Source organism: Anomaloglossus baeobatrachus, chromosome 7 (assembly GCF_048569485.1).
Source record: "Anomaloglossus baeobatrachus isolate aAnoBae1 chromosome 7, aAnoBae1.hap1, whole genome shotgun sequence".
In the NCBI taxonomy this organism is placed as follows: Eukaryota; Metazoa; Chordata; class Amphibia; order Anura; family Aromobatidae; genus Anomaloglossus; species Anomaloglossus baeobatrachus.
In genome coordinates, this window is record NC_134359.1 from 235,786,034 (window position 1) to 235,813,502 (window position 27,469).

Genomic DNA, 27,469 nt, shown 5'->3' on the forward strand with positions numbered 1-27,469 from the left:
CTAGAGATCGCCTAAAGAAATGTCCTGAACAACTAAGAATCCCTGAAGAAATTCCCAACCCTTTGCCAGTTCAGGAACCAAAAGAAAGGATGATCCATACTGCGCTTGGAGATTTTCCAGCAAGTTGGCCTCAATACAATGGAGCAGTTGTTATTCCAGTCATTACATTCACTCAATCTAGAGAAGTAGGAGACCTAGAAGCACCTGTTCAGAACCTAGAAGTGCCAAATGTAGCTGAAGCAGAAAACCACGCATTGGTATCAGTACCCAGTACACCCAGAATTCACATTGAGACACATACATCGGGTGGGAGGACACAACCTCAGACAGATGACAGTATAGTACTGCGTAGATCAACCCGCAGCAACTTTGGTCAGCTCCCATTACGCTATAGACAAAGTACAGTTTAGTTCAAAGTGACTGTATGAAATGTAATGTTTAACCTGTTTATAGTTAAGCAACGTTTAAGCGAAATGTGCCCACAAGGACTATTGTGAGACCTTCTTAAAATGTTAGACCACTGGTTATGAACTGGCTTTAACCACAAACTTTTGCATTGTAAAAAGTTGCCTTCTTGGTACCAACCCCAGAGTCTGCCTGTTGAGGGGCATGGCTCTGCACCAACAAGGGGGCACGCCTGTTTATGGGGCCTGCCCTCCAACACTCGGAAGCGGGTACGCCTGTTTATGGGGCCTACCTTACACCACTCCCCTCAGGAGAGGAAGATTGGAGGAAAGGTCTGGGGAATGTGATGGCCCAGACCTGGTTACCAAAAGGACCGGTGACCTACCTCCTGGAGGTTTTTGGGTGGGTTCGGACATGTGGGTGGTTGGTGGTGGAATGGTACCTGGCATGTTTAAATGTAAATAATTGCCCCTGTGTGGGAAAAGTTTGTATTTACCTTTTTCTCTTGTCTTTGCAGCCCGAGGACGTGCTGATGATAACTAAGGGGGAATGTGGCGCCCCTGACCTGGTCAGGCACCACAGAGTATTGCACCCATGCGGGAGCAATGCTTCCAGGTAATCTCCAAAGGCCAGGATGAGGTGCACACACAAACATATAGTGATCAGGCCTCCCACATCACCAGAGGGGACCCTTGAGTAGCCAGAAGGAGTTAACTTTCAATTCCCAGCTGGGGGTGTGTTCAGGGGCTGGTTGCTAGGAAGCAGGGCAGAGAGAGAGAGGAAGGGGAGTCTGGAGGAAGAAGTTGAAGTGTGAGGAAGCAGGGCAGAGGAGCTCTAGAGTGTGAGACAGGTCCTGAGGAGTGCAGTAGCTGAAAGCGGGGGAGAAAGGAGTACCGTGGGTCGGCCTGAAAACCATCCAGAGAGAGAAGGGTGGCTGAGTACGGAGATCCCGGTATCCGAGCACACAAGGGGAACTAGATCCCCAGTACAGGCAGCAGATCATCCAGAGCTGCTTAACCTACAGGTGGGGGTACTTCATGCCCTCACCACAACTGCACAGCGCTTGAGCCAAGCAGCAATCTCCGGGCCCATAAGGGGACAGGGCCAGAAGCCATCCCACCAAGGCCATGCTGCCGGCAGACGAGCCAGAGAGAGGGGAGCAGGGTGGTAACAGCTTCCCTGGAGGGGTCCTACCACGCTTCAAGCAAAGGATCCTCCTAAAACAGAAAGAGTGCAAGGAAGGCGAGTGGACAGCTACCCTCAGAACGGCCTCCTGGAATTCCTGGTTCAACCTGGTTATCACAGTGTCGCCCGGGCATCTCACCGTGACCTCCAAACAGTGAGTAAACACGTTGAAAGACTTCTTGGACTGTGTTTGAGTCATTCTGCGACCTGTGGTCCCACACACATACACCGGGGCCTGGGGCTTGCCTCACTCTCAGGGGGCTAATATACTGACTGCACCCACCATCAGCCCCAGGCATCCCTTAATCTGCAGTGGCGGTCCCCGCTGACCGCAATACTGAGAGTGGCGTCACGACAATCCTAAAAGAAGGTTCCCTACCTGTGACCAGACTGTTCCATCCACGTGGAGTCCCTGAAGGTACTGCACCGACACATACTAGCGGGGCTTCACAGTAGTACCCCACACTGAAAGGAAGGAAGCAAAAGGAAGGCCATGTCTATCATAACAGTGTGAAGCATAAAGTGAACTTTCAGGTTGGCAATAAGTGAGCCCTGGTGTCACCTGTGTGTCTGACGGTCTATGATGAGGACTGTTAGCAGGGTGACGGACACTAGCCTGAAGAAACCAGTAAGGGTCGTGCACCCCATCTAATGTCCCATGAGCGCCCAGAACCTCCTTAATGAAGGAGTGTGGCGCCCAAGCGGCCCGGAGCCGGCACCTTCCTTCAGCTACAACAAGCAGCCCCAGTAAGTGATTTATTTTTTTTGTTAACATCCTTCAGCTCAATTTCAAACCACGGTGACTTGATGGATGAACCCTCTGTAGGAAGATCAATCTTATGCAAGCCTAGAGAGGTCCAAAAGGGTCTTCTCCACCGTTTCCCTGATTGTTCCAAGCCATCAGGTTGATGGTCTTCCTCTTTGCCTTGTTCCTTCTATTCTTCAAGTGATATATCACTGGAATCAGGGTCTCTGTCTCTACATTATGTTCCTCTCAAATTAGGTGGAAGGACCTGGTGACAAATTTTCTTTAATTCTAAATGTAATTAAATAACAATGGGTCTAAATCTTGTAGCAGTGGAGCAGATCTTTAGCAAATTCGCACAATTCATCCACAGCAAAACAGCGGTAGATATCCTAAAGTACAGCCTTGGAATTTTTGTTATAGAATTGCATATGAACCAGTTTCTGAATTGTGCCCTTACTTACCCAAAAAGGGGACGCCACAAACAGAGCCACCGCTCCGGAAAGCAACAGAGCATTCTTTTTTACTGCTTTCAGTTCCATCAGCCTAAAACTTCCAACTTTCTTCATGAAAGCATTTTCCCAGGCATAAAGCTTCAGCACTTTTATACCTTGCAGAATCTCCGAGATCAGCTTTATACGACCATCCTTCTGCTTCATCTGTTCTTCCTGTAGAAATAAATAAGAATTATTGAGGTATTGGAATATTTTTGGCACATCATATATTTATCTACGAGCTGCATATTAGCTTTACTCGAAAAAACTTATATTGGGGGTATTTTTATATTCTAGCTTCCTAGAAAGCTGTACCAGGTTTGAAAGTTATCCCCTAGGCATGGGATAGCGAATAACTTACCGCTCGCTTGGGGGGGAGGTCTGACCGCTCGGACCCTACCGATATCCCCCCAAGAACGTAGCTCTAAAGAGCTTGATATACATGGAGCAGAGGTGGAGAATACATACTGCTGCTCCATTCATTTTACAAGAAAGCTGAAGACCAGCCAAGCACAGTAGAGGAGCTAGATTCAGTTGTCCTATTGAGAAGGAATGGAGTGGAGGTACAAGGAAGAAAAGACTACTTTAGGCCTGAAACACATGTCCGCAAAAAACACGTGCGTGTTTCGCGGTCCGTTTTTTGGGTCCGTGATCAGTTTTGGATGTCTGTTTCTCCGGTACGTGTGACATGAGTGTGATGGCGTATGCTTTCCGTTGCTTGCGTGTTGACTGTCCGTGTATGCATGAGATATGTACGTGTCATGTCCGTGTGCAGTACGTGTGTCTTGAGCCATTTCACCATTTTAAAAAAAAACCACAAAAAAAACACGGACCGTACGGAAAACAAACGTCCGTGTCACGTACGTGCAGACACGGACCCATTGACTTTAGCGGGTCCATGTCTGCGTGATACCGGTGAAACACGAACATGTCATCCATGTTAAAAAAATACACACGTACAAACCACACAAACACATATTCTGTGTGGCTTTACGTGTGTGTGCGCCTGTTATCATAGGGTAACATTGGTGCACGTGTGTTCGTGCCGCCGGTACGTGTCAAAAAGTCCCAAAGACGTACCGGCGGCACGGATGTGTGTTGCAGGCATTAAACAAATATATCAAAAAGACTGACCAGCACATCCAACAGGTGTGAGCAGTTGCTAGCTGAAAATATATAACTAAAAAATACATACAGCTGCACGCTAAAATGCTAACAATGAATAAGGGAACTCTGGTATTGCATTACTGCTATAGGAATATTTGAAAAAAATACTTGATTATTTGAAAAACCTGATTATTTTAGACCTACTGCCCCAACTAATTTCAATTCCCAATTTACCGATATCACGGGTATCACTAAAAGATACATTCTCGTGTTATTCTTAAACAAAATTTAAAAAACTCTAGTGAATTTAGAAGCAAAAAACTCTCCAATACTTGGGCGCAAACTTTATAAACTGTGGTCACTCCAGATACACCTGTTGCAACTATGTAGTTAAAGGGAATCTGTCAGCAGGGTTTTTTTATGTAAACTGAGGATAGCATGTTGTAGAGGTTGAAAAGACAAAAATCAACTATGCCTTTCTTATCAGGCTCCTTGCGGTTATCACTTGGTGATGATCATTGCTTAGTCTAGCTGGCTCGTGTACAGCAGTCCGGCACGCCCCCTACTGTGAATGACACCCCACTGTCAATGAACAATCTCTATAGAGAGCCTTGTGTGAGCGGAGCAGCTCCCTGGACTCAGCTACATGACTAAAGTTATAAATTCAGATTGTGTCAAAATGGCTGCACCTAGTAATCTAAGTGATACATCGTTGGATTTAGGATCCCTTTGCCTACATCATGCTGCTCTCACATGAGGTAGCAAAAACCTGCCGACAAATTCCCTTTAAGTCCAATACTTTTACATAATATTGGGAGTAGTGCCAACTGTAACTCTGCTTTCGTGGTGCACCTTTATTTATGTACTAGCTGCAACACACAATATGTAGCGAACATGACGGGACCGCTAAAAATCTGTATTAGGAGACATCTATCTGATGCCAATAATAAAGACTTTAAGAGCTCAGAGGCGGCTTCAAAACAATTTATTGACAATCATGGAGGGAACACAGAGATACTTAAAGTCATAGATAAGGTTTTAAAAAAAACCTGCTGAGGAGGTGATCACAAGAGGAAAATTATTACTAGAGAGTCCCGGTGGATCTACATATTACAAACTAAAGTTCTAGCGGTAATGAATATGCAGCAGGATATTATCTCCCATTATGGATTACTGTATTGTGTGGTATAAGGGATATAAAGTTCATATGTTTTTATGCAATGAGTAAAAACTATGTCTCAAACGCACTGGAGGTTTCAGATGGTGGTGGAGTGGAGACATTCCAGTGCAGAAAACTAACTCCCACCATTCCGATACTTATCACCAACCTCTTGGATAGGTCATGAATAGTTTGTGTCCAGACAACCCCTTTAAGCGTTACATTTCTGCATTGTGATATCTTTCTTTTTTGTTAAGAAATGCTCCACCTGTATAAGCCAATAGTAATCTGTCATGATGACAGACCCCTCTAACGCCTGTTCTGGGTCTCTGAACGTAGGCGTACGCGCTATATAAATGTTAGGGAGTCCAAAGCTGTAAATTTTGAGTAGCTCCCACTGATATGTTTATATCAAGGCTTTCACCGCAATCTGACGGCTTTATAATTATTTAGCGACAAGCACCCCATATTTTGGTCAGTAGTTTATATAAATATTTGAAGATTTATTACCAAAGACTAAAGCATTATTTAGTACATTTGTCACTAAATAATTTATAACCCACAATGTTGTGTGTAGTGAGGAAATCATCCAGCCCTTTGTGAAAAGCTGTTATAGTATCTGCTATTACTACCTCTTGTGGTAGTGTATTCTACAGTCTGACCGCTCTAACTGTAAAGAACCCTTTCCTATTTAGCTGTAGGAATCGCTTTAATGCCACTCGCAGTGAGTTCCCCCTGGTCCTTAATATTGTCTTTGGAAGGAATAAGTCATGTGCCAGTCCTTTATATTGACCACACATGTATTTATACATATAAATGAGATCTCCTCTGAGATGTCTTTTTTTCTAAGCTAAAGAAGCCCAACTTTTCCAACCTGTCATCATATGGGAGGCCTTCCATTCCTTGTAGTAGTCTAGTTACCCGCCTTTGAACTGACTCTAACTTCTGAATGCCCTTTTTAAAATGTGGAGTGAATGTACTTTTTAAAATGTGGAGGCCAAAACTGGATCCACTAGCAGACTTACCGCCGGTGCACTTGCACCGAGGTCTAGAGGTGAAGCGGGCCCCACGCAGGCTGGTTAATAATGAGTGCAATCTGGCCTGCTTGGAGCCCAAGGCTCTGGAGGGCCCAGGGCCAGATTGCCCTCATCTATTATAAGTGGTGTGCCAGGCAGGGAGCGATCCTGCTGGTCTGATACACAGTATAGACAGCAGAGCCACAGGAATCCGTATGCTGTGGCTAGAATAGAGTTGCTCCTGTGAGGTGATGATGTCACCAGAAGGGGCAGGCCTTCCTCCTCCAGTGCGGAGCTGGTCCCATCATCCCAGTGCTCAGTTTTGTGTTGTGGCTGCTGGAGATAATGAAGCTGTGAAGAGGTAACACTGAGGACTGAGGGGCTGCACCAAAGAGTGAGGGGCTACCGCAAGTAATGTGAGGTGGTGTTTGTTTTTTTGAGGGCACAGGATAACTCGATGTTCCTACATGTGGGCTGCATGTTGAAGAATTGCACAGAAAAGGTGCTGCATATTGGGGGATTGTACAGGGAAAGGGGTGATTTCCATACGTGGGCTGGATGGGGAAATGGGTGATTTTGTATGTGTGTGGCTATGTATTGGGAGGCTGTGCAGGAAAGGGGGTGATGTTACTCGCCTGGGAAGGAGGGGGTAATGTTAAAGTTACAGTTGCTGGGGGGCTGCATGCTGGGGGGCTGAGTGAGTGGGGAAGGGTTAGGTTTACCTGGTTGGGGGCTGCAAACTGGGTAACTGCATGGGGCATAAGGGGATGTTGTGTACTGAAGGGCTGCATGGTGAAAAGGGTGATGTTATATGCAGGCGGCTGCATAGGAAAAAGGGTTATGTCATACGCGGGGGGCTGCATGCAGCATGTAGGAGGGCTGTATGGGGAAGGGTTACAGTTATTTGTGTGGGGAAGTGGGTAATGTTACATATCTGGGGAAGCCCACAATTTATTATATAGTCCTCAGTATCCCCCCACCTCACAATTCATAATATGGCCCGGATATCGTCCTCCCCATCCCACAATTCATTATATGGTCATCAACATCCTCCCCACCCCACAATTCATTATATGGCCCTCATAGCGTCCGCCCCACACCACAACTAAATATATAGATCTCAGTGTCTGCCCCACCATTCATTATATGATCCTCACAGCATCTTCCACTCCCCGAAATTAAATATATGGGTCTCAGTGTCTGCCCCACCCCACAATTCATTATATGGTCTTCATAGCGTCTTCCCCACCCCACAAATTATTATATGGCCCACAGTGTCCACCCCACCCCACAATTCATTATATGGCCCTCAGTGTCCGACCCACCCCACAATTCATTATATGGCCCTCAGTGTCCGACCCACCCCACAATTCATTATATAGCCCTCAGTCTCCACCCACAACACAATCTATTATATGGCCCTCACAACATTCTCATTATATGGTCCCGATATGTAAGGTACAGTAATGGACATAAGAAAGGGCACTATATATATATATATATATATATATATGTATATATATATATATATTCATATTCAAATATACATAAATATGTATATTTGTACATTTGCGCCATAAAAGGAGGAGGGGCTCAGGCACAATTTCTTGCACAGGGGCCCCAAGCTGTCACTGTCCGCTCTTGACTGGATCCCATATTCCAGATGTGGCCTTACAAGTGATTTATAGAGGAGTAATAGCACGTTGGGATCACAGGATCTAATCTCTCTTTTTATACGCCCTAAAATCTTGTTTGCTTTTGCAGCTGCTGCCTGGCATTGAGTGCTGCTGCTCAGCTTACTTGTAACCAGAATACCCAAGTCCTTCTCCTGATCTTATAATTATAATTCCTTAACAAAAAAAAAAGACAATTTAAGTGAATATTCCTAAGAGGAGATATTGCAATACTTCACAGACTATTCCGCAAAAAAAAAAAAAAAAAAGTTCCCAGCTACTGCTTTATAGTAAACTAGTAAACATAAAACAAAAATAAAGTAGCTCATGCTTACCTGTACTTTTTTCATGAATATTCCAAATACTGTAATGAAAGGAATGTTTAAAATAAATACTCCGACTCCTGCAACTACAGCGAGACCAAGCGTCTGGAAAGAGGATGTTAACAATTAGTGATAATAAATGATCTGTAAAAAATTGTTCTTTGTACAGAAAATATTACTCTCAGCTAACGCGTTTCGAGCGCACACTGTGCTCTTAGTAGGCAGTGTTTGCTTGAAACGCGTAAAACAGTTATGTCCGCCGGCGCCTTGGTGGCTTTTTAACATGCATGTCCAATAAACTTTAAAGTTCTGGATTTTGCTCCGGATGCCGATCCTTCTTTTTGTGTCTATATATAGATGACAATGGTAGGACACAGGTTCACTTCACTTTTATTTACAGGGAAAAATCTTTAGAGGTGACAAAACGCTTTAAAGTGTTCTAAACTGGGTGTGAGCTAGGAAGCATTCATGTCCACCAATACTGAACAAAGTAAAGAGGTTGTTCCAAATCTGGAAGTTACCCCTGTCCACAAGATATGAGAACTTCCCGATTGCTGGAGGTCCAACTGCTAAGACCCCCCACTGTTCCTGAGAACAGAGCTTTGAAGAGACATGTGTTAATGTAGAGGTGGTCATACATGATCACTTCCAATTCATTCTTAATGGAATTTCGGCACATCTATTAAGAATAAATGGAGCGGAGGTAAAGGGCGCTTTACACGCTACAATATATCTTACGATGTTTCGGCGGGGTCACGTCGTAAGTGACGCACATCCGGCATCGTAATTTACATTGTAGCATGTAACAGCTACGTGCGATTGCGATTGAACGGTAAAACGTTCATTGCATGCATGTCGTTCAATTCCTAAAAATTGAACGTCAGGTTGTTCATTGTACCCGAGGTTGCACACATCACAGTGTGTGACACCCTGGGAACGATGAACAGCAGCTTACCTGCGTCCCGCGACTCCCGCCGGCTATGCGGAAGGAAGGAGGTGGTCGGGATGTTTACGTCCCACTCATCTCCGCCCCTCCGCTTCTACTGGCCGGCTGCCGCGTGACATTGACGTGACGCCGAACGTCCCTCCCACTCCAGGAAGTGGATGTTCGCCGCCCACATCGAGGTTGTATGGACGGGTAAGTACGTGTGACGGGGGGGTTACTTGTTTGTGTGACACATTCAACAAATTGAAGGTGCTGCACATACGATGGGGGCGGGTACGGTCGCATACGATATCGTATGCTGGATCGTATGGTGTAAAGCAGGCATAAGTCTAGCGCCCCTGAATACATCAGGGTGCTACAGGGTACTGCATCCTTATCCAGGGTGCAGGGCCTAACCCCCCCTCCCCCCCCAACGGTTCAGGTACCCAGGAAACCAGTGTCACTTCCATCTGCACCACAAAACGCAATCACCTCACATCAGTCACTGCCAGACACACCAGGGGGCTTGGACTAGCTGGAAAATGGGCCAGTCTCTTGAGAACTGGGCAGACTGAAAAGGGAGAGTGAAGAAGTGAGCTCCAGTAAGTGAGGAGCTGGGAGAGTTAGCTCCTGGGGAGCTAAGAAAAACTGATTGGGTCGCAAGCAGTGATCCGGGTCCAGAGGAGTCGGGGACCGGTTGCAGGGATCTTGGACAGGGGTGTGACTGGCGTAGTCTTGAAGGGACTGTTGGCACCAGAAGGGCCCAACAGAACTGACCGGTACGGCGCACGACAGGGTACAGGACCCGAGGTCCGGAGCGGATTCAATGTCCTGACAATTCACCTGAAAGGGAGAGAATCTTCAAGGACTTCCCTAAACACTCAGAGATTGAGGGCATCTGCACAACGAGGAGGACAGGGTTTTTCCAGACACAGCAACCCACTGAGGTCCCAAGTGCCAGCCCTTAGGAGCATGGCTACACTACACATAGTGAGCAGGGCCTCCAACAGCTTCAAGCCATGGGCACCATCAACAGACAACAAATTGTGCACGGAGTCAGGCTCCGAATCACTAAGTGACACCGGTGGGACCAGATACTTGGACGGCCTATTGACAGTGGCAGCTGTACTCAGAGACTTTGGTTTACCTACAGTGTGTGTGTCTCCTTTCTAAACCTCATCCAACACCACGACTACCCGCAGGGAGTACCCTGGTCCCTGCACCCTGTCCTCCCAAAGCTACCAACCCCCTGAGCACGGGGCCTTCCCTACCAGCGGAAGGACTGACACCTTGCTGCTTCACACCATCTACCCCGGTACTCCCTCCAGCAGCGGCGGTACTCCCATTACCGCAACCCGCAGGTGGCGTCACAAACTTTTCCCCTGTAAATAACCCCTTTTACGGATCAGAGTGTCCGCCAAGCTGGGTCCGGACCCCTCGAGCCACGACTATCCCGAATCCGAGCAGCCCGATTAACACCAGGGCGGCACATAAGCATGATCCACATTTGCTCAATTCAGACAGGACTCTTCAAAGCTTCATTCTAGAGGTCAGCAGGGGTCCCAGAGGTTGGATCTCCAGTGATTAGGAAGTTATTCCCTATCTTTAAATGGACTCTGTCAACAGGTTGCTGCAATGTAATCTGAAGACGGCTGTAAAGGCCCCGTCACATAAGCAACATCGCTGCTAACGAACAACTTTTGTGACGTTGCTAGCGATGTTGCTGTGTGTGACATCCAGCAAAAACCTGACCCCTGCTGTGAGGTCGTTGGTTGTTGCTGAATGTCCTGGGCCATTTTTTAGTTGTTGCTGTCCCGCTGTGAAGCGCAGATCGCTGTGTGTGACAGCGACAGAGCAACAACTAAATGTGCAGGCAGCAGGAGCCGGCTTCTGCGGAGGCTGGTAACCACAGTAAACATCGGGTAACCAAGAAGCCCTGTCCTTGGTTACCCGATATTTACCTTTGTTACCAGCCTCCGCCGCTCTCACTGTCAGTGCCGGCTCCTGCTCTGTGCACATGTAGCTGCAGGACACATCGGGTTAATTAACCCGATGTGTGCTGTAGCTAGGAGAGCAAGGAGCCAGCGCTAAGCATTGTGCGCTGCTCCCTGCTCTGTGCACATGTAGCTGCAGCACACATCGGGTAATTAACCCGATGTGTGCTGTAACTAGGAGAGCAGGGAGCCAGCGCTCAGTGTGCGCTGCTCCCTGCTCTCTGCACGTGTAGCTCCGTGCGCTGGTAACCAAGGTAAATATCGGGTTGGTTACCCGATATTTACCTTAGTTACCAAGCGCAGCATCTTCCACGTGGCGCTGGGGGCTGGTCACTGGTTGCTGGTGAGCTCACCAGCAACTCGTGTAGCCACGCTCCAGCGATCCCTGCCAGGTCAGGTTGCTGGTGGGATCGCTGGAGCGTTGCAGTGTGACATCTCACCAGCAACCTCCTAGCAACTTACCAGCGATCCCTATCGTTGGGATCGCTGGTAAGTTGCTTAGTGTGACTGGACCTTAAGAGTTAACCAGAAAATTTAGCAGTGCATCAGTTATTTCACAGTCTTCTTTGTTTACCTGCAATGTTAGTTTAAGCCTGGTATCTTTATCACTAGGGGGTCTCAGCAGTGTGTGAGCTCTAATCCGACTCTGCCCCCTTCTGTGATTAGCAGCTTCTGTCTATGGCAATGCACACAGAAAGCTGTAGGCACGGACAGCTCTCCCAGCACTGCTACATGCAAAATCTCAAATCTTTCACTGTGTCAAAACCACTTCACCCAGTAATCTAAGTGATACATGATTGAACTCAGGGCTTCTCTGCCTGCATGATGCTGCTCTTAGATGAGGTAGCAAAAACCTGCTGACATATTCTTTTTAAAGAAGATTTAAGCTGTTTGATAAGCCAGAAATGGTGGAATTTAGCAAAATAGAAATAGAAGAATGGTAGCTCAGAAACTTTTCTCCTTCTTGTGCCACCATGCCTCTCTATTTTGCACCTTACTAATATATTGCCATTCAAAAAGACTGACACTTTATATAGAATTTAACAGTTTTTGATTACTGGTCTTAAACCTTTTTTGTAGACGATTTATAAAGCTGTTGAAAAAGTTGCAAAAAAAAAAAAGAAATACACTTTTTTGGAACAATTTCTGACATTGTTGCTTTTTGCTTAGTAAATTTCCCTAATTAAGGGTATATTCTGTAAAGAACTCTAGGGGGCACAAGATCACCTGTGTAACAGCAATATGTAACTACAGTATGAGTAAAAATAAAAATATACAGTTTTTGATAACCTAATAGAAAAGTTAAATAAGGCCTTTAAAAAGAAAAAGAAAAAAAAAAGTCAGCATTCATGGATGAAATCAGGTTGGAGATCCAAAATTTCATTGCCCAAGATTCTTTTATTCCAAAACTAATAGACAGTAACATTTCTATATTGCCACATGTATTTGTCTTCAAGAGATTCCTCACTAACTTCTTAAAGTTAAAGGGGTTGTCCGACATAACAAAAATTTTTGAGTTTAAGCTAATCTGTGCTGTATTGTCATATAAATCACCCCTACATTGTTATTTTTTGTTTTCTAACTTTTGTTCCTCTTGAATTCACCCTTTATTCTCTGCAGCTCTCTGTTTACATTCAGCACAAGCAAACTGACCACTTCCTGTGCCACACCTCCCAGTCAGAGCTGGCACCGCCCGGCCTCACTGTCCAGCCCCACCCCAGTGTTCAGCCTCGCTCCCTGCCCGCCCCCTGCACACACATTCCCTGTCAGTATATTCTGCCCCAGCACTGACCTGTTATCACTACAGCATTGCAAATAACAGCCCCACATCGGGCTCTGCACCGCCTACACACATCGGGCTCTGCACCGCATACACACATCGGGCTCTGCACCGCATACACACATCGGGCTCTGCACCGCATACACACATCAGGCTCTGCACGCACACACGACGCTCTGTACCAACCCCCCTACCCCCATAGGGAACACAGGTAGGGAGTACATACTCACCCGTCCTCGGTCCCTGCCGCTCCTGCACGTTCGCGCGCTGTCTGTGCTCTGGCCATATCAGCACAGTAGTGACGTCACCGCTGTGCTGAAGAAAGCACAGACAGCGGGGCAGTGATGAGAAGCGCAACGCTACTTCTCATCAGCGCTTTCAAATGTACCGGAATCTGTGATCTGTGATGCCGGTATATTTGAATGTGTGATCCTGAGCAGGGGCCCGGTGCTGGCGCTGACACCACGGCAGCTGCCGCCAGGCCCCTTCCCCAGGTCACGGACCCAACAGCAGTGCAGGGGGAGGTTGCGGGGCGAGTAAGAGGTGCGGGGGAATGTGTGGGAGGGTGCAGGGACGGGGGCGGGGACTCCACACACTGTACAGCCCAGCAGGGAGGCGACATGCTGTTTCCAGATTTGCATGTCAACATGGCCCTGCCCATGTTGACATGAAATGACCGGAAGCAGCAAAATCGCGGCAGGAGCGGTCACATGACCACTCTGATCCGGGGGAGAGGGGCTGAAAGCAGGCTAGGTAAGTGGTCTATATCTACTTACCTGCCCCAATGTAGCCCAATAGGGTAATGATGAAAAAAACTCAAAATAAGCCGGATAACCCCTTTAAGTGACAGAGTAATTTCTTGTCACTTCTGACCTTATAATATTTTACTTATTGTTCTAAGAACTCTGGTCTGATTCTCCTCTATTCAGTCACATCAGCAGCGATGGTAAAACATTCTGAAGAAAGTACAACCTGTTCTACAACCTGCATTCCTGACAATTTTTCGAAGAGATACCATCGATGCTCACTTAAAGAAAAAATGCTCTGAAATTTACTTTATTAAAAAACAATGTATAGGCTTTTGCTTTAATATTATAGTGTATACAGCAATTCTATTCATCAGACCTTTTATAACACCAGCTTCTGAGCTTCTGGTATATGTGTTGAGCAACCTTTATTATTTAATTCAGTCTGACCCTGGAATAATAATCTAATTGTAAAACAAGGGCATGCCCCACCCAGCAGACCACACGGCCACTATGGGGCCCGTGAGATGTAGGGAACCTAATGCCAAGCAGCACTGCACCCTCCCCCAACCCATTGTCACATTGGAATCTGCATTCCCGGGATAGTGGAAAAGAGAGCACTCATCTCCCTGCTGCACCATTCAGGCTGTGGGTCTGAGTCTAAGCACAACGGGCTCAATTTGGTCACTAAATCGCGACTGCTGTGCGGAATCTCACTCTACACTCTGCATTATCAGGGGAACGGCGCAAGGAAAGTAGTTTTATTGTTTTTAACCCTAGAACGCATACCTGGGGCCTCGCAGGCCTGCTAGGTCATTTGTTTTCTATGGTAGATTGAATTGCTTGCGCGTTCTAGTGTTAAAGGGGGTGTCCACTACTCAGACATCCCATTCTCAATTACAGGTTTCCCTATCTCCCTCCTTAAGTAAAATAATAACAGCTATTCTTACCTCCAGTGCCGGAAACATTCCAGTTATGTTGGCACTGGCTCTCCTGGGGCTTGCATGACATTGTTATGTCGCATTGTCCCTGCAGGGAAACATCGACCGCTTCACTCTCCCTTAGGCCTCTTTCACACATTAGTTATTTGCCATCAGTCGCAATCCGTCGTTTTGTGAAAAAAACGGATCCAGTGCTGGATCCGTTTTTTTCTCATTGACTTTTATTAGTGATTGATTGTGACGGATAGCCTGACGTTTCATCCATCGTGCGACGGATCAGTCGAAAAATGTTTGTCTGGCCAATGGAGCCGATGTCCACATGAACGTTTTTTTGACTGTGTCGAAAAAACAGACAGCGACGGATTTGTCGGTGTCCATCGTTTGTTATAATGGAAGCCTATGGGTGCAGGATCCGTCACAATCCGACAAATGACGGATTCCGGCGACAGATCCATCTTTTTGGAACTGAGCATGCTCAGATGTGAAAATTCCATTCTTTGCCATGGAAAAAAGTGGTACGACGGATCCGTTTGTAAACTGGATTCGTTGCATCAGTTTTACCACAATCTGAGACGGTTCAGTCAGTCGCAGGGGATCATGACAAGGGGCACGGACTGTCGAGGAGTACAGCCGGCGGCCTTGTGTCATCACCGGGCAGGGGCCAGGGCACGACGGGGTACATGGACCCTAGGTTAAGGAGTAGCTTCAAGCGTCCTGACAATTTACCCAACGATAACAGAGCCTTCAAGATCCATTCTCCACCCACTACAAAATCGGGGTACTAGCGCAACGAGGGGGATAGAACTTTCCCACTACACGGTCCAGAAAATCCCAAGCGTGAACCCTGAGAGCAAGCTCACCCAGTTAGCCATACTGGTGAGCGGGACCCGACCAGTTTTATACTCAAGGAACCAACCAGAAAACTAGATGCCAAGGTAAAGGTCACAGACTAACAGGCAACACCAACGGGCACGGGATCCAGGCATGCTCCCTCCCAGTGGCAGCGGTGTCAAGAACTTTGGGTTACCACAGTTGTCGGTGTCAGTGTTATTGGACTGAGGGAGTACACAAGTGACCCTTACTGTCCCAACGGCACCTCCCCGTCACCATCACCGAGTCCCGGGGCATTCCCCCCTACCCGTGGAGGGGTTAAAACACCTAGCTGCCCACGCCATCGCCACCGGGTACTCCCAATCGCAGCGGTGGTACGCCATCCTACCATGCACCACGGGTGGCGTCACGAACTTTAATCAAACAGCCCCGTATAAATACTCCCTCTTTTATTTGAGTGGCCGCACGACCCCGACCCCCGGGTCCGGAGACCCCTCGAGCCACCGCGGATCCGGATCCGAGCAGCCCGGCTGCTGACGCAGGGGCATCACAGTATCTTATTTAGACATATCAGGAGAACATTAATGGACTTGAGAAGTTCTCAGAATGAAAGGAGTTGCCGGAGTTAGAAGACTCCCTATTAAGAAATTTAAAGTTAATAGAGGGAAGGCTCTTCTTAGGACCCTCATCCATCAGTCAAGTGGAGTACCTAATTATTTATTCTTTGCATGAAAAACTGTGCAATGTTTCATTCTCCTAAGGTGGTGCTGCATACCAGAAAAATTAATAGTCTCAAGAGTAGGACACCCATTGATTAACTTATTTACAAAGGACCCTTCTACTAAAAAAAAAAAAAGAAAAAGTCCTCGTCCAAAGATAATTCCTTTAAAGAGGACCAATCACCATGATTTTCCTATATAAACTAAAGCCCGTGCTATACTGGTGCTATCATGCTGATTCTATACATACCTTTAGTTGTGAGATCGGATGTATAGTTTTTGAAATATAGGCAAGTAAAATTTGTGAAATGCACTGTTATTTGATGAGAAATGCAACGAAATATCTAATAGGTGGGTCGGGTTTTGCTAGTTATTCTCGCCCCTGTCTGCTGCCTGCCTGTCCTTCCTCCCCCTGTAAGAACAGAGGAGGAAGGACGGGCAGGCAGACAGGAACGAGATTAACAAGCAAAACCCGACCCACCTATTAGATATTTAGTTGCATCTCTTATCAAATTACAGTGCATTTCACAAACTTTACTTGCTTGTATTTCAGAAAGTATACATCCGATCTCACAACTAAAGGTATGTATAGAATCAGCATGCTAGCACCAGTATAGCAGTGGATTTAGTTTATATAGGAACATCCTGGTGTTTGTCCTCTTTAAGGTCAACCCCCTCCTATTCTTTTTTTTTTATCATCATTGCAGCCTAATATTTTTGCATTCGCCACCAATAGAACGTGGTTTTTGCATCTTAAAAGTGAATGGTGTTAGGATTTAATTGCCAAAAATGAAGTGGTTCTTTTACTGTTTTTCCTTGCGCAGGGATTCTTCTGCAGCCTTGCTGTGCAGGGGAACTGCCGCTATGCTCTATTCAACTGAATGGGGCAGAAAAAAACAGAGCAGTTACACTGCTGCCCCACATTCTCAGTATGAGTGGGGGTTCCTTAGGTAGGACCTACAGATAATAAAATCATGGCACAGCTTAAGAGAATTTGGGAATACCCCTTTACTGAAGTACAAGTGCACTGTAATGTAGAAATAGTGGTAACATTTAGCACCTATCTAGCTTCCTCAATCTGCAGCCAAAACAGAACTAACCAAACAGAATTATGATGAAAGATATCATTCAACATAACAACAATAAAAGTAGTATATACTGACTCACCTGCCACAGCAAATACATAGCAAAAATGATTGTAATCGGTGCCGACCAAATATAATTTAAACAAGTGGCCAAGTCCATGAGCTTCTGGACATCTGTGGAGATCAGATTTACGATTTCACCGGCCGAGGAATTCTTACGCCCAGCATTGGAAATGACTAATGCCTTTAATGTTAAATCAAGAAGAAACTGATAAAATTATCTTAATGAAAAAGAGAAATACAAAAAAAAACTAAAATATTTGCGCTCTTCATGTTTCTATCTAGCCATCCTTTTTTTTTTTTTAATTTTTAATTACAATTACCAATATGTCCGGTAAAATTCCTTTGACCCATCGGTCTAATTTGTGCCAAAATAAAGATTCTTTCATATACTAGAGACCTAGAGTGTGTTATCTACATGTGCATCTAAGCCACTATTGATGCAGACCATCATGTTTTGCAGCACATTTTGGCTTACGTACTAGTAGGTTACATTGGATGACAATACCCATCTAATATACAACTTTAAAGGAATGGCCCACAAATGACACATATGGCATTTCAATTAGATAAGCCATTAACATCTATGTCTACAGTATCTCAAGTACAGATAACCTGGCCCTAAATATCATACTAATACCTAAATTTATGTTTGTATATGTAGTCGTGCCCCTACACTGTGTTATGCTATATGTCATCTACTTGTACTGTGAAAGGTGTTTATACTAAACATATAGATATAATATTGATTGTTATAAGTGTGTGTTAACATGTAAATGCTGCCAGTGGAGTGTAGGTTCCCAATATAACAGAGTCAGCGTCGTTCACCAGCTGGTGCTACGAAGGGGGCGGACTGGAGCAGCGGTAGATTCCATATTAGATAGGACAGGATTAAGTCGAGGAAGAGGAGCAGTGACAGGTAGGCCTCATAGGATGTCAGTTCTGGATAGAGTTCAAGTAAGAGATGTCAGAGAACTCTGAGGTAACCTCGAGAGGTCCGGAGCCCACAGCTCACTCTGGCGGGCTTAGAGAGTCATGCAACTAGAGAGCCATCGGGATCCAGAAGCAGATGAAGGTGTGAGGAAGAGGGGGAAACAGAAATACAAACCAGTCAGCTTGAGGAAGAGATCCAAGATAGTGGTGTGATAGGTCAGGAAAAAGTACCTCAGAAAGAGTAGAAACAGAACTGTGAGGAGTGAGGCCAAGTCTGTCATAATGATGTGAAGAATAAATGGAAGATTGGTTGACAAGTGAACTCTGTTGTTGCGTGTGTTACTATTTCATCTACAACGAGAACTGGCAGCGGGGGGATGGACACCAGCCTGAAGAAACCAGTAAGAGCCATGCACCTCACCAAAGTCAAACCGGTACATGAAGTCTCCTTGGCGAAAGAGCATGGCACCTGTACAGCTCGGCACCTGTACAGCTCGGCATCGATGCCTTACTTCATGTTTATTAAAGGGTATCCATCACCCCATAAGCGCTTAATTCTACCACTTATACAGGTATGTAGGGGAACTTGGCCCATAAAAAAATCATACCTGTATTTTAGATTTTAGTGGTTTAGTTAACAGAAAAAAAAATTTTTGTAAAAGAAGGGGGCTTTGGTGCACTCTTAGCACAGCTGGGAGCTCACTGCACAGTCACTGCCCCTCAATTTGCATAGTGAGCACTCTGTTATGTTGATTGACCACAGTAAAGTGCTGCATGAACTCATTCAGCAACTCTGCAGTGACAAGGCAGGAGCCTAGATGCACTCAGTATCAGTGTAGAGGCTTACTTATCACTAGTTCCTCTCTGCAGTATGGTATCAGGTTGTGGCCGCAGACAGCAGTTCGTGATGCAAATGCACACTGTGTGAGCAGAATACAGTTAGGAATCTTAAGTGTCAGTGTGCACTCTCATCACTAGCCCCTGTCTGTGGCCTCCACTCGGTACTATACTGCAGACAAAACTCCGCAATGAAAGTGTATACTAATACTGTCTGAGCAGCACACGACTGGGCACTCATCAGTTGCTCCTATGAGTTGTAGGTGTGAGCGACGCGGGGCTGAGCTTCTGCAATTTCAAGTGGTCTAAATGGCGTTTGGTGGGTGATCAACTCCTTTTAAAGCCTGATAATGTAGCGCCCCACGGGGCAAGTGTTTTAACCTACTAGTTTCCGGGCCAGGGGTGCAGAATCCTCTGCGTCGTCACGGGGTGGCCTGACCCGGTTTCATTGCCCCGAGGAAGGAAGGGAAGAATGGCGGTGGATTGGATGAGGGACGGAGGATGTGGGTGGTAGTGACGGTTTAGGAAAGTCTATTTTGGAGATCGTGACGCCAACTGTGGTACGTGGCCAGGGATGGGCCACCGCTGCAGTTGCTGCTCCCCGGGGCTGATGGTGAAGGTCGCAGCCAGGATGGTGTCGCTCCCCACAGGCGGAGGGAAATTACCCCGGGGAGGATGATGGGGGTGGTAGCAGTCCCCAATGGCGCCACAGCGCTGGGTGATGGTGCCAGTAAAGGAGAGTCAGAGAGAGGGGCTGTGGTTCCAGGTCTTTTTACTCACAGGTAGTTCAGGTGCTGCCCCAGAGTTCCGTTCTCTGCCACAATGGGATCCAGCTGATCCCAGATCCACGAAAGGTCAAGTACGTACGGTGTCTGTGTCAGCCTGTGAGCCCTTTCTTCCTTTGATGCGCTAAGTATCGGACCCCAGTGGCGTGAAGCACTTGGGGATCCCGGTGTCAGTAAAGTGTCCCGCTCTGTATGCGGATAGCGCGGTTCAATTGTGGGGCCGGTCCTCACCCCCGGATACTATATGCTATTTGGCTGCAGACTTGTTGGGACGGGTCCGGGGACTGTTCTAGCCGTTCCCTGCGACCCATGCAAAGTTGGTAGATAATGTGAAGTATATCTGCCCTAGGATTCTGTATCCAGACAGCGCTGGTCCTGTGGAAGCAGCCGGCTGCTTCTCCCCAGCGACCGTGTTGAACGCCTTGGCCTACAGAGCTGCTCGAGGCACGTCTGCTCTGCTCTGTCTGTAGTTGTTCTCTCCTTTGCTGTAGTTGTGTTGTGTGTTCCACACTGTTGCCCCAGCCTCTGCCACCCGCTGGTTCACTTCTCTCACTAGGTCAACCTGCTCTTCCCACAGGTGGTTGCTTCTCCCTGACCCTGAGTCCCTGGTTCCAGTGGATCGGGGAGCCCCTGGTGCGGTGGAGTCCTGTAAACCCACCGCTGTAGTGATCCCCTACTGTGGTCTGACCCTGGTCTAGTTCCCATTGGGAAGGGCAACCCAGTGTTACTGTATGTTTGTATGAGTGAAAACCGGAACCGACCTTCCCTGGACCCAGGATAAGTACTACACCCTAATGGAGGTGCAGTAGCCTGTGGCGCCTGAAGCCTCAGGGGTGCCACAATAATGTGGAAACTGGTCAGCAAGCGGAATTGTTTCTATACCCTACCACAAATGCATACCAACTCTCTCCAGATAACCAAGAAATGGATATTACTGTTCTCAGGCTTAATAGGGGCGGTGTATCATCTATGCAATGTCAAATCAATATGGTTTGAAGGGAACCTGTCACCAGTTTTTTGGCCTATAAGCTGCGGCCACCACCACCGGGCTCTTATATACCGCATTCTAACATTCTGTATATAAGAGCCCAGTTCGCTGTGAGAACATAAAAAACACTTTATAATACTTACCTAACGGTGCGCAGTTGGCCATATGGGCGTCTCCGTTGTCCGGTGCTGGCGCCGCCAATTTTGGCTATCTTTGTTCTCTTTCTCTAGCCGCGGTGCATGACGCGTCCGACGTCATACACACTTGCCGACATTCAGGTCCTGAACAGGGCAGATCAAAGTATTGTAGTGTGCCTGCGCAGGACCGGTGAGTGCGTATGACGTAGGCGCGTCATGCACACAAAGCTTCAGAAAGTGGACGAAGATGGCCGAAAGAGGAGGCGCCGGCACCGGAGACCGGAGACGCCCATATGGCCCACCGCGCGACCGCTAGGTAAGTACTATAAAGTGTTTTTTTATGTTCTCACAGTGGCCTGGGCTCTTATATACAGCATGTCAGAATGCTGTATGTAAGAGGCTGGTGGTGGTGGCCGCAGCTTATAGGGCAAAAAAGTGGTGACAGGTTTCCTTTAATGAATAAGAAAAAAAATCCGTTCAATAAATCATGCAACATTTTTTTTACATCAGATCTACCCCCTACAATAATTACTGCAAGTTAGTAACTAACAGCAAACTAAAATGTACTATATTTGTTAAAAGAATACTCTACCTTCTTATAGACACTTCCCACTATTGCTGAGCGGAGCCTCATTCCTATGACATAGCACTGGTAGTCATGTTGGTGGAGGAAGAGGGACTGGAAACATGGACAAATGAGCAGGAGTACGGCAATAAGAAAGCTCTGCCAGGTTGGTGCTGAGGAATTCTTCAAACGATCCAAGAGCAGCCTGATGATAAGAAATACACATAAATCACACCTTGAGAAAAATCACCTTAATGGATTAACAATTACAAAAACTTAAAGGGGTTGTCCACATTTGGAGTCAATTTCAATAGCCGTAAAATACTTTGCATTATCTTCGGGTATGTGATAGGTTTGCACTCCAAACAGCATTAATATGCCAAAATCGCCTTATATTGTGAAAACGTTCCAATGATTTTTCAAGATTTGTATATTACCATACAAGCGAAATGTTGCATTTGGAATTGGTTGCTTCTGTAAGTGCTATATGTCTTGGAGTCTGGACTCTGAAATAATGCCGTATAAAGAAAATGCCCGCAAACTACTAAAAAGGAACAGTGAACATTCCATGAATGTATGGTAATATACAAATAATGAAATATTTAATGGGAAAAGTTTTCACAATATTAAGTGATTTGGGCATATTAATGCTGTTTTGAGTGCATTCCCTTTATGTTTGCTATTGCTTATGTGACGCCCTGGACTAGCCGGGTCGTCCTAGGTAGTCCCATGCACACACACCCCCCTCCCCTTGGTAAGGTGACAGCAGCCAAACTACAAAACCCTTGTCACCTCCCTCCGGGTTTGATGTTTACACCAGGGGGACGGAGCCAGGCGGTTGGCTCCACCCACCGAGGAGTTCACAGGCCCAGAGGCGAGAAAACAGTTAGAGAGTAGTGAGAGTTGAGCTTTGACAGAGGACTGAAGGGAGTCAAGTTCAAGGGCAGACCTGTGCTCAGGCCTGCCAAAAGTCTACACCAGGTGTCTGGGTTGGAGCCCAGTCACCTCTGGCAAGGAGCCAAACAGTGGTGGCCGCCTGCAGGAGCTGGGATTACAGCCAGTGGAGCCGTAGGGACCGGGGACAGGCGGTGGCCCGCCGGTACCAAACCGGGAAACCGATTGGAAACCGGAGCACCAGGAAGGGTACTCAGACCCAGTACTTGGCCCAGAAACAACCGGGCTGAGTCAAATCAACTGATTCAGGACTGGACTTTAGGACCTTTCCAACATAAGACCCGACTGAAGACAACAACCCAACCATAGGGGTAAAGCCACCGCCCAGGCATAGGGACCCGAGGGGCCAGCATCTGCGGGCAAAGAGGGCTCTCCCAGCACATAACAAGCCGGGGAGCGGACTACCATTGCTCAGGCATAGGAGTCGTGAATTCTACACAAGCGAGGTGCAGGAGAAAGGCGGAAACCACCAACCTGTTAAAGGGGAAAACTGCAGCCGGCTGCGGGCACAGTTCACCATCTTGTTTGGTTTACCAGAGACTCCAGCGTGTTTGTCATAGTGAGTACACCAGTTCCTTCGGGCCGCGCGCCGCACCGCACCGAAGCCCCAGCACGCATCCATCCTCGCTCCTCAGCACCTTCCTCGGGCCCCCTACCCACGGAGGGGGTCAACACCAAGCTGCGCAACACCATCCCCAGGAGCCTAGTCAACGGCAGCAGTGGTGTCCATCCGTTCACCACAACCCGTGGGTGGCGTCACGAACTTAAATCCCCTACAAACCGCCGTGGCTCCGGCCGTGGATCTCCCCCACCGAAGTCCCTACGTGTAGCGTCAACCCCCTTTCAGAGCGACGTGACCCCCGGGTCCATGGAGAGCTCGAGCCACCCACCGACTAGCACGGATCCGAGCGGCTCGGCAGCCGTCCGACCCCCGGGGTGGTACACTTATGTTATTTATGGATAGGAAGAATTCATATGTGCACTCGTTTCCTTCACTCCTTATTACCTTTTTAAATACTATGCTGTGAACCAGGTTTGCACCAACACCAACATGAAAAACTGCTTAATATTGAAAACAGGAGCACACACCTGGCAGGAGGGACTCTGCACTCCTTCGCCGGAGAGCGTTTGTGTCTGTATATCACTTCGGACAGGGTGTGTTACACTTTTCCCTTCAGGGTAGTGTACACCACCCCGCAGCCAGGCCCCCTCATGGACATAGAATTGCCACACACGACATTGGGATTCTCTGGGCAAACCAAACTTAGACTCTTTATTTTCTCTTCCACCATTGTGACAGACATGGTCTCATTTTTTACGGTTCTGCTACAGCTACTTCCTGGGGTACTCTGTCTCAGCCTATAACCACTTTCCTGGACCTTGTGTCAACAAGCTGCTGGGCTTTTGTCTCAATTTCCCCACTCTTCTTAGCAATACTGTTCCCTGCCTTGACGACTGTCTAGTTACTTCATCTCGCTTAACCTGTCCAGGGTAAGCCATAGGCTCCGGACCATCTGTAGATACCTTCAGGTTCCTGACTGGCTAGACTACCAGGCCGTATCTTCTCAAACCCGTCTCCAAAACTGGCAACTCACAAGGTCCGTCTCTCTAACCAACCCCTTGGCCATCTGTCACTCCTTCCCTCTTGACATTAAGCTTCCCTCGAACCAGGATGTGCCCACCAGCTATACGTGCTAAAACATTAATATCACTAACATTTACCCAGCTAACATATTTCACTATACATCATTAATACATTTACAGCACATAAAATATCATATTACAATATACTTTGTCTCACCTTAGTGCTAGGTGACGCCAGCCACTGCATGGTCTCACCTCTGCTATACCAAAACTTCACATCTAACATATACCATACCCTTAATTAAAACTCTTCTTTAGGATCACAGGGACTGGCATGGTACAATGCGGGTGGGGGTAAACGCGACCACCTTCTTCAATAGCATTAACGACTTGCAGTGCTTATGTTTAGGCTTTTGAGCTTCTTTTAACTGCTTTAGGCTTTAAAAGATGCAAATCAACTTGGAAGCTGTTCATTAATTTATATACAGAAATAAAACAAATTGCAAAAAAACAAAATTAAAAAATGCCCCAAAAAGGCACCTTAAAAAAGAAAACTCTTAAGGACAAAAGACGCTGGCGTGTCCTGAAACGTCTTACTCCTGTATAACTTGGTGGCTTCGCAGATGTTTAGAACACTGGTCCGCAACCTTTCTGACCTTGAAAACCACATTCAGTTTTGAGAGAGGGTCACGAGCCACATTTAGCTACCACCCCTCACAGTAATTACACCCAGAGCCCCCATTACTAGTATAATGACCGACAAAGCTTTTCCACAGATTTGACCATACCGAGGCAGCATACCAAAATCCAGGGGTTCCTACCCCCAATTCAGATCTGCTGCACTGTGAGGCTCCTCAGAAATGTTACCACCTGCAGACCTGCTCTTCGTAGTTATTTGCTAGACCTGGTACAAATGCACCAAGTTGGCCGACAGCCGCAAGCCACACTTCATGGGCTCGCGTGCCCCATGTGGCTCCCGAGCCAATGGTTGGGGATCCCTGGTCTAGAAGATGCCATAGGCAAATACCCTTAGAATCGGGGATCCAACAACAAGCATGATTAATGTCAGATATGCCTGTAATTAGCATTTTTACATAATTATTTTATTTATTAAAGGTGCTCGTCTGTAGTATAAATATATTTGTGCAGTTTGCTTATTAATACAATACAAATATTCTATTGACCTGGACGTTTCTGTGTACATGTAAAGGACATTATTGAAATCCCCATGATTAGATGTTTTCTAACCTTGAAACTCTGACCTAATAAAAAAAACAATACACCCAGTAATAAAAAAAAATTGATTTATGCAAATCTTGACAGATGCACCACAGGTCATAGGCACAAATAGGTGCAGTACATCATAAATCATAAGAGCCCTGAACTTTTCGCCGCTCTTGTTATGTCCATACCTCATAAGTTCGGGGCTGATGAAGAGAAATGCAGTGTATAGAACCATCAACAGTGCACTAAAGAGGTAATGGTATCCAAACGAATTAGTGATGATCTTTAGTAGTGATCGCTTATTCATCTGCATACTGGGATTTTTCAGGAGGATTTCAGTCTCATTCTGATCTTCTTGATAAACCTCAATATCATTATCCTCCTTGGCACTGGAGAACTTTGTATGAACCTCCAAACTGTAATGATATAAAAAGATACAGTCCTTTAGATGTAATAGGGAAAATCGCACCCAAAAACTGAGATGCTACCGAAGTGGAGATATTCGGGTTTAATTAAAGGGGTTGAACAAAAATATTCTATGAAATGTTTAGGAATTGCAATCATTTTTCTACAAAGCCTATATGTTGCCCAGGGATATGGGGTACTCTGTCCCGGGCAGTGAATATCTGGGGAATGTCACTTTGGTGGCCGTTGCCCGGTTCCATGCCCTGGGCCCTTTTTGAAAAGGGGAATATTTACAGGGGATTAGAATAATGTTCACACGTGACGCCACTTGCGGTGTTGTGGCTATGTAGATGGAGCCGCCGCTGCACAATGTCCACTACTGGCAAGCAGGGCCAGACCCCAGAGGGTAGGTGAAGTGACGGGTGTCGGAAGAAGGTAGTCCACACAAAGGATTCAGTGCAACTGGTTCTTTACTCACTTTCTGGTGGTAACTGGTCACCCAAGGCCGGCTGGTTTCACCTTCAGGTTCCCTTTGTCCCAGTGCCAGTTTAGTAATCTGGTGCCTTCTTCCCCTGCACCAGTCTCCGGTTGGTGGGTCCCCGTGGCGTAGAGTAACTGGGGGTCCCCGTCCGGTGGTTTTCCACTGCAGTCCGTATGACTGTAACGTGAACCCTGTGGGGTTAGAGTTTCTTGTCCTGTCCCCAGATCTCCCTTTGCTACTGAGTCTCGGATTTTTAAAGTCAGCGAGGTCATTGATGGTCCCCTCACTGTGCAGGTGTTAACAGGCCTGCCTGGAGCTTCTGCCTGTCCTAGGATCATGTACCCCGTTGGTGCGTAGTTCCGGGAGCACTCCACCGGCAACTACCCTCCTGGGCACCAGGTTACTGATCACTCTAAGTCAGTGCGTCAGCTCCCTTTTACAGTCACCTCTCGACTTTCTACTGTCTTTCTGACTGTCCACTGTCTGCCTCTCCGATCTGGTCAACTAGTGGGCTGGACTGGCTCCACCTCTAGGCGGCCATCCATTGGTCCGACCCTAGCTGTGTACCATTCTATGGGGGATTGTTGGGGAAAACTGGGAATCTGTGAAGTGTTTGTGTGTGACTGGCACTGGTTTTCGGGGGCCCTAGGGGGTTGGTCCTGCATCCCGGTGAGGATGCAGAACCTTGTAGCTCCCTGATGGCTTCAGGGGCGCTACACCTACAATGTACCTTACCATAAATAAAATGTTAACTTTTAATACTTCGTAGAGAATCCTTTGCAGGCAATGACTGTCTGGGGTCTGGAGGCCACGGATGTCAACAAATGCTAGTTTCCTCCTTTGTGATGCTTTGCTGCCCTTTACAGTCTTCAGTTGTTGCTTGTTTGTGGATCTTTCTGCTTTAAGTTTCGTCTTAAGCATCTGAAATGCAGCTCGATGAGGTTGAGATCTGGCGATTGACTCAGCCATTGTAGAATATTCCACTTCTTAGCCTTAAAAACTCTTTTCAAGTTTTTAAGTATTTCGCAGTAAATTTTGGATCAATGTCCATCTGTCCATCTGAGCAGAAAGTATCGCCCTGTACACTTCAGAATTCATCTAGCTGCATCTGTCTTCAGTCATATCATCAATAAACACTGGTGACCCAGGGACTTTTTTTTTGGAGATATGTATTGATAAAGGCTAAAATTTAGCCGAAACACGTCATTTTTGCTTGTACCGTGAGCCAATGGAATACATCTTATTTTATTTGAAGATTTTGGAGTGCCGGTGCTCTTGTTTCATACATTATAGGGGTGCCATCTCTGGACTTGTGCATCGGATTTTGAGTGCCGCTTGGAAATATTCCTCTGTGTTTAGATTTTTTATTGGTCTCAGTGATCGGAACT

At 46.7% G+C, this 27,469-nt stretch overlaps 1 protein-coding gene across 1 annotated transcript in view; it reads right to left on the bottom strand.

The window, feature by feature from the left end:
- Nucleotides 1-27,469, bottom strand: part of LOC142245329 (multidrug resistance-associated protein 1-like) — a 170,706-nt gene that overhangs the window by 76,531 nt on the left and 66,706 nt on the right. Inside the window, 5 exon segments of the mRNA XM_075317959.1 lie at nt 2,800-3,003; nt 8,120-8,212; nt 17,211-17,372; nt 21,461-21,638; nt 25,384-25,615. Of these exon segments, the coding sequence (XP_075174074.1) occupies nt 2,800-3,003; nt 8,120-8,212; nt 17,211-17,372; nt 21,461-21,638; nt 25,384-25,615 (869 nt within the window).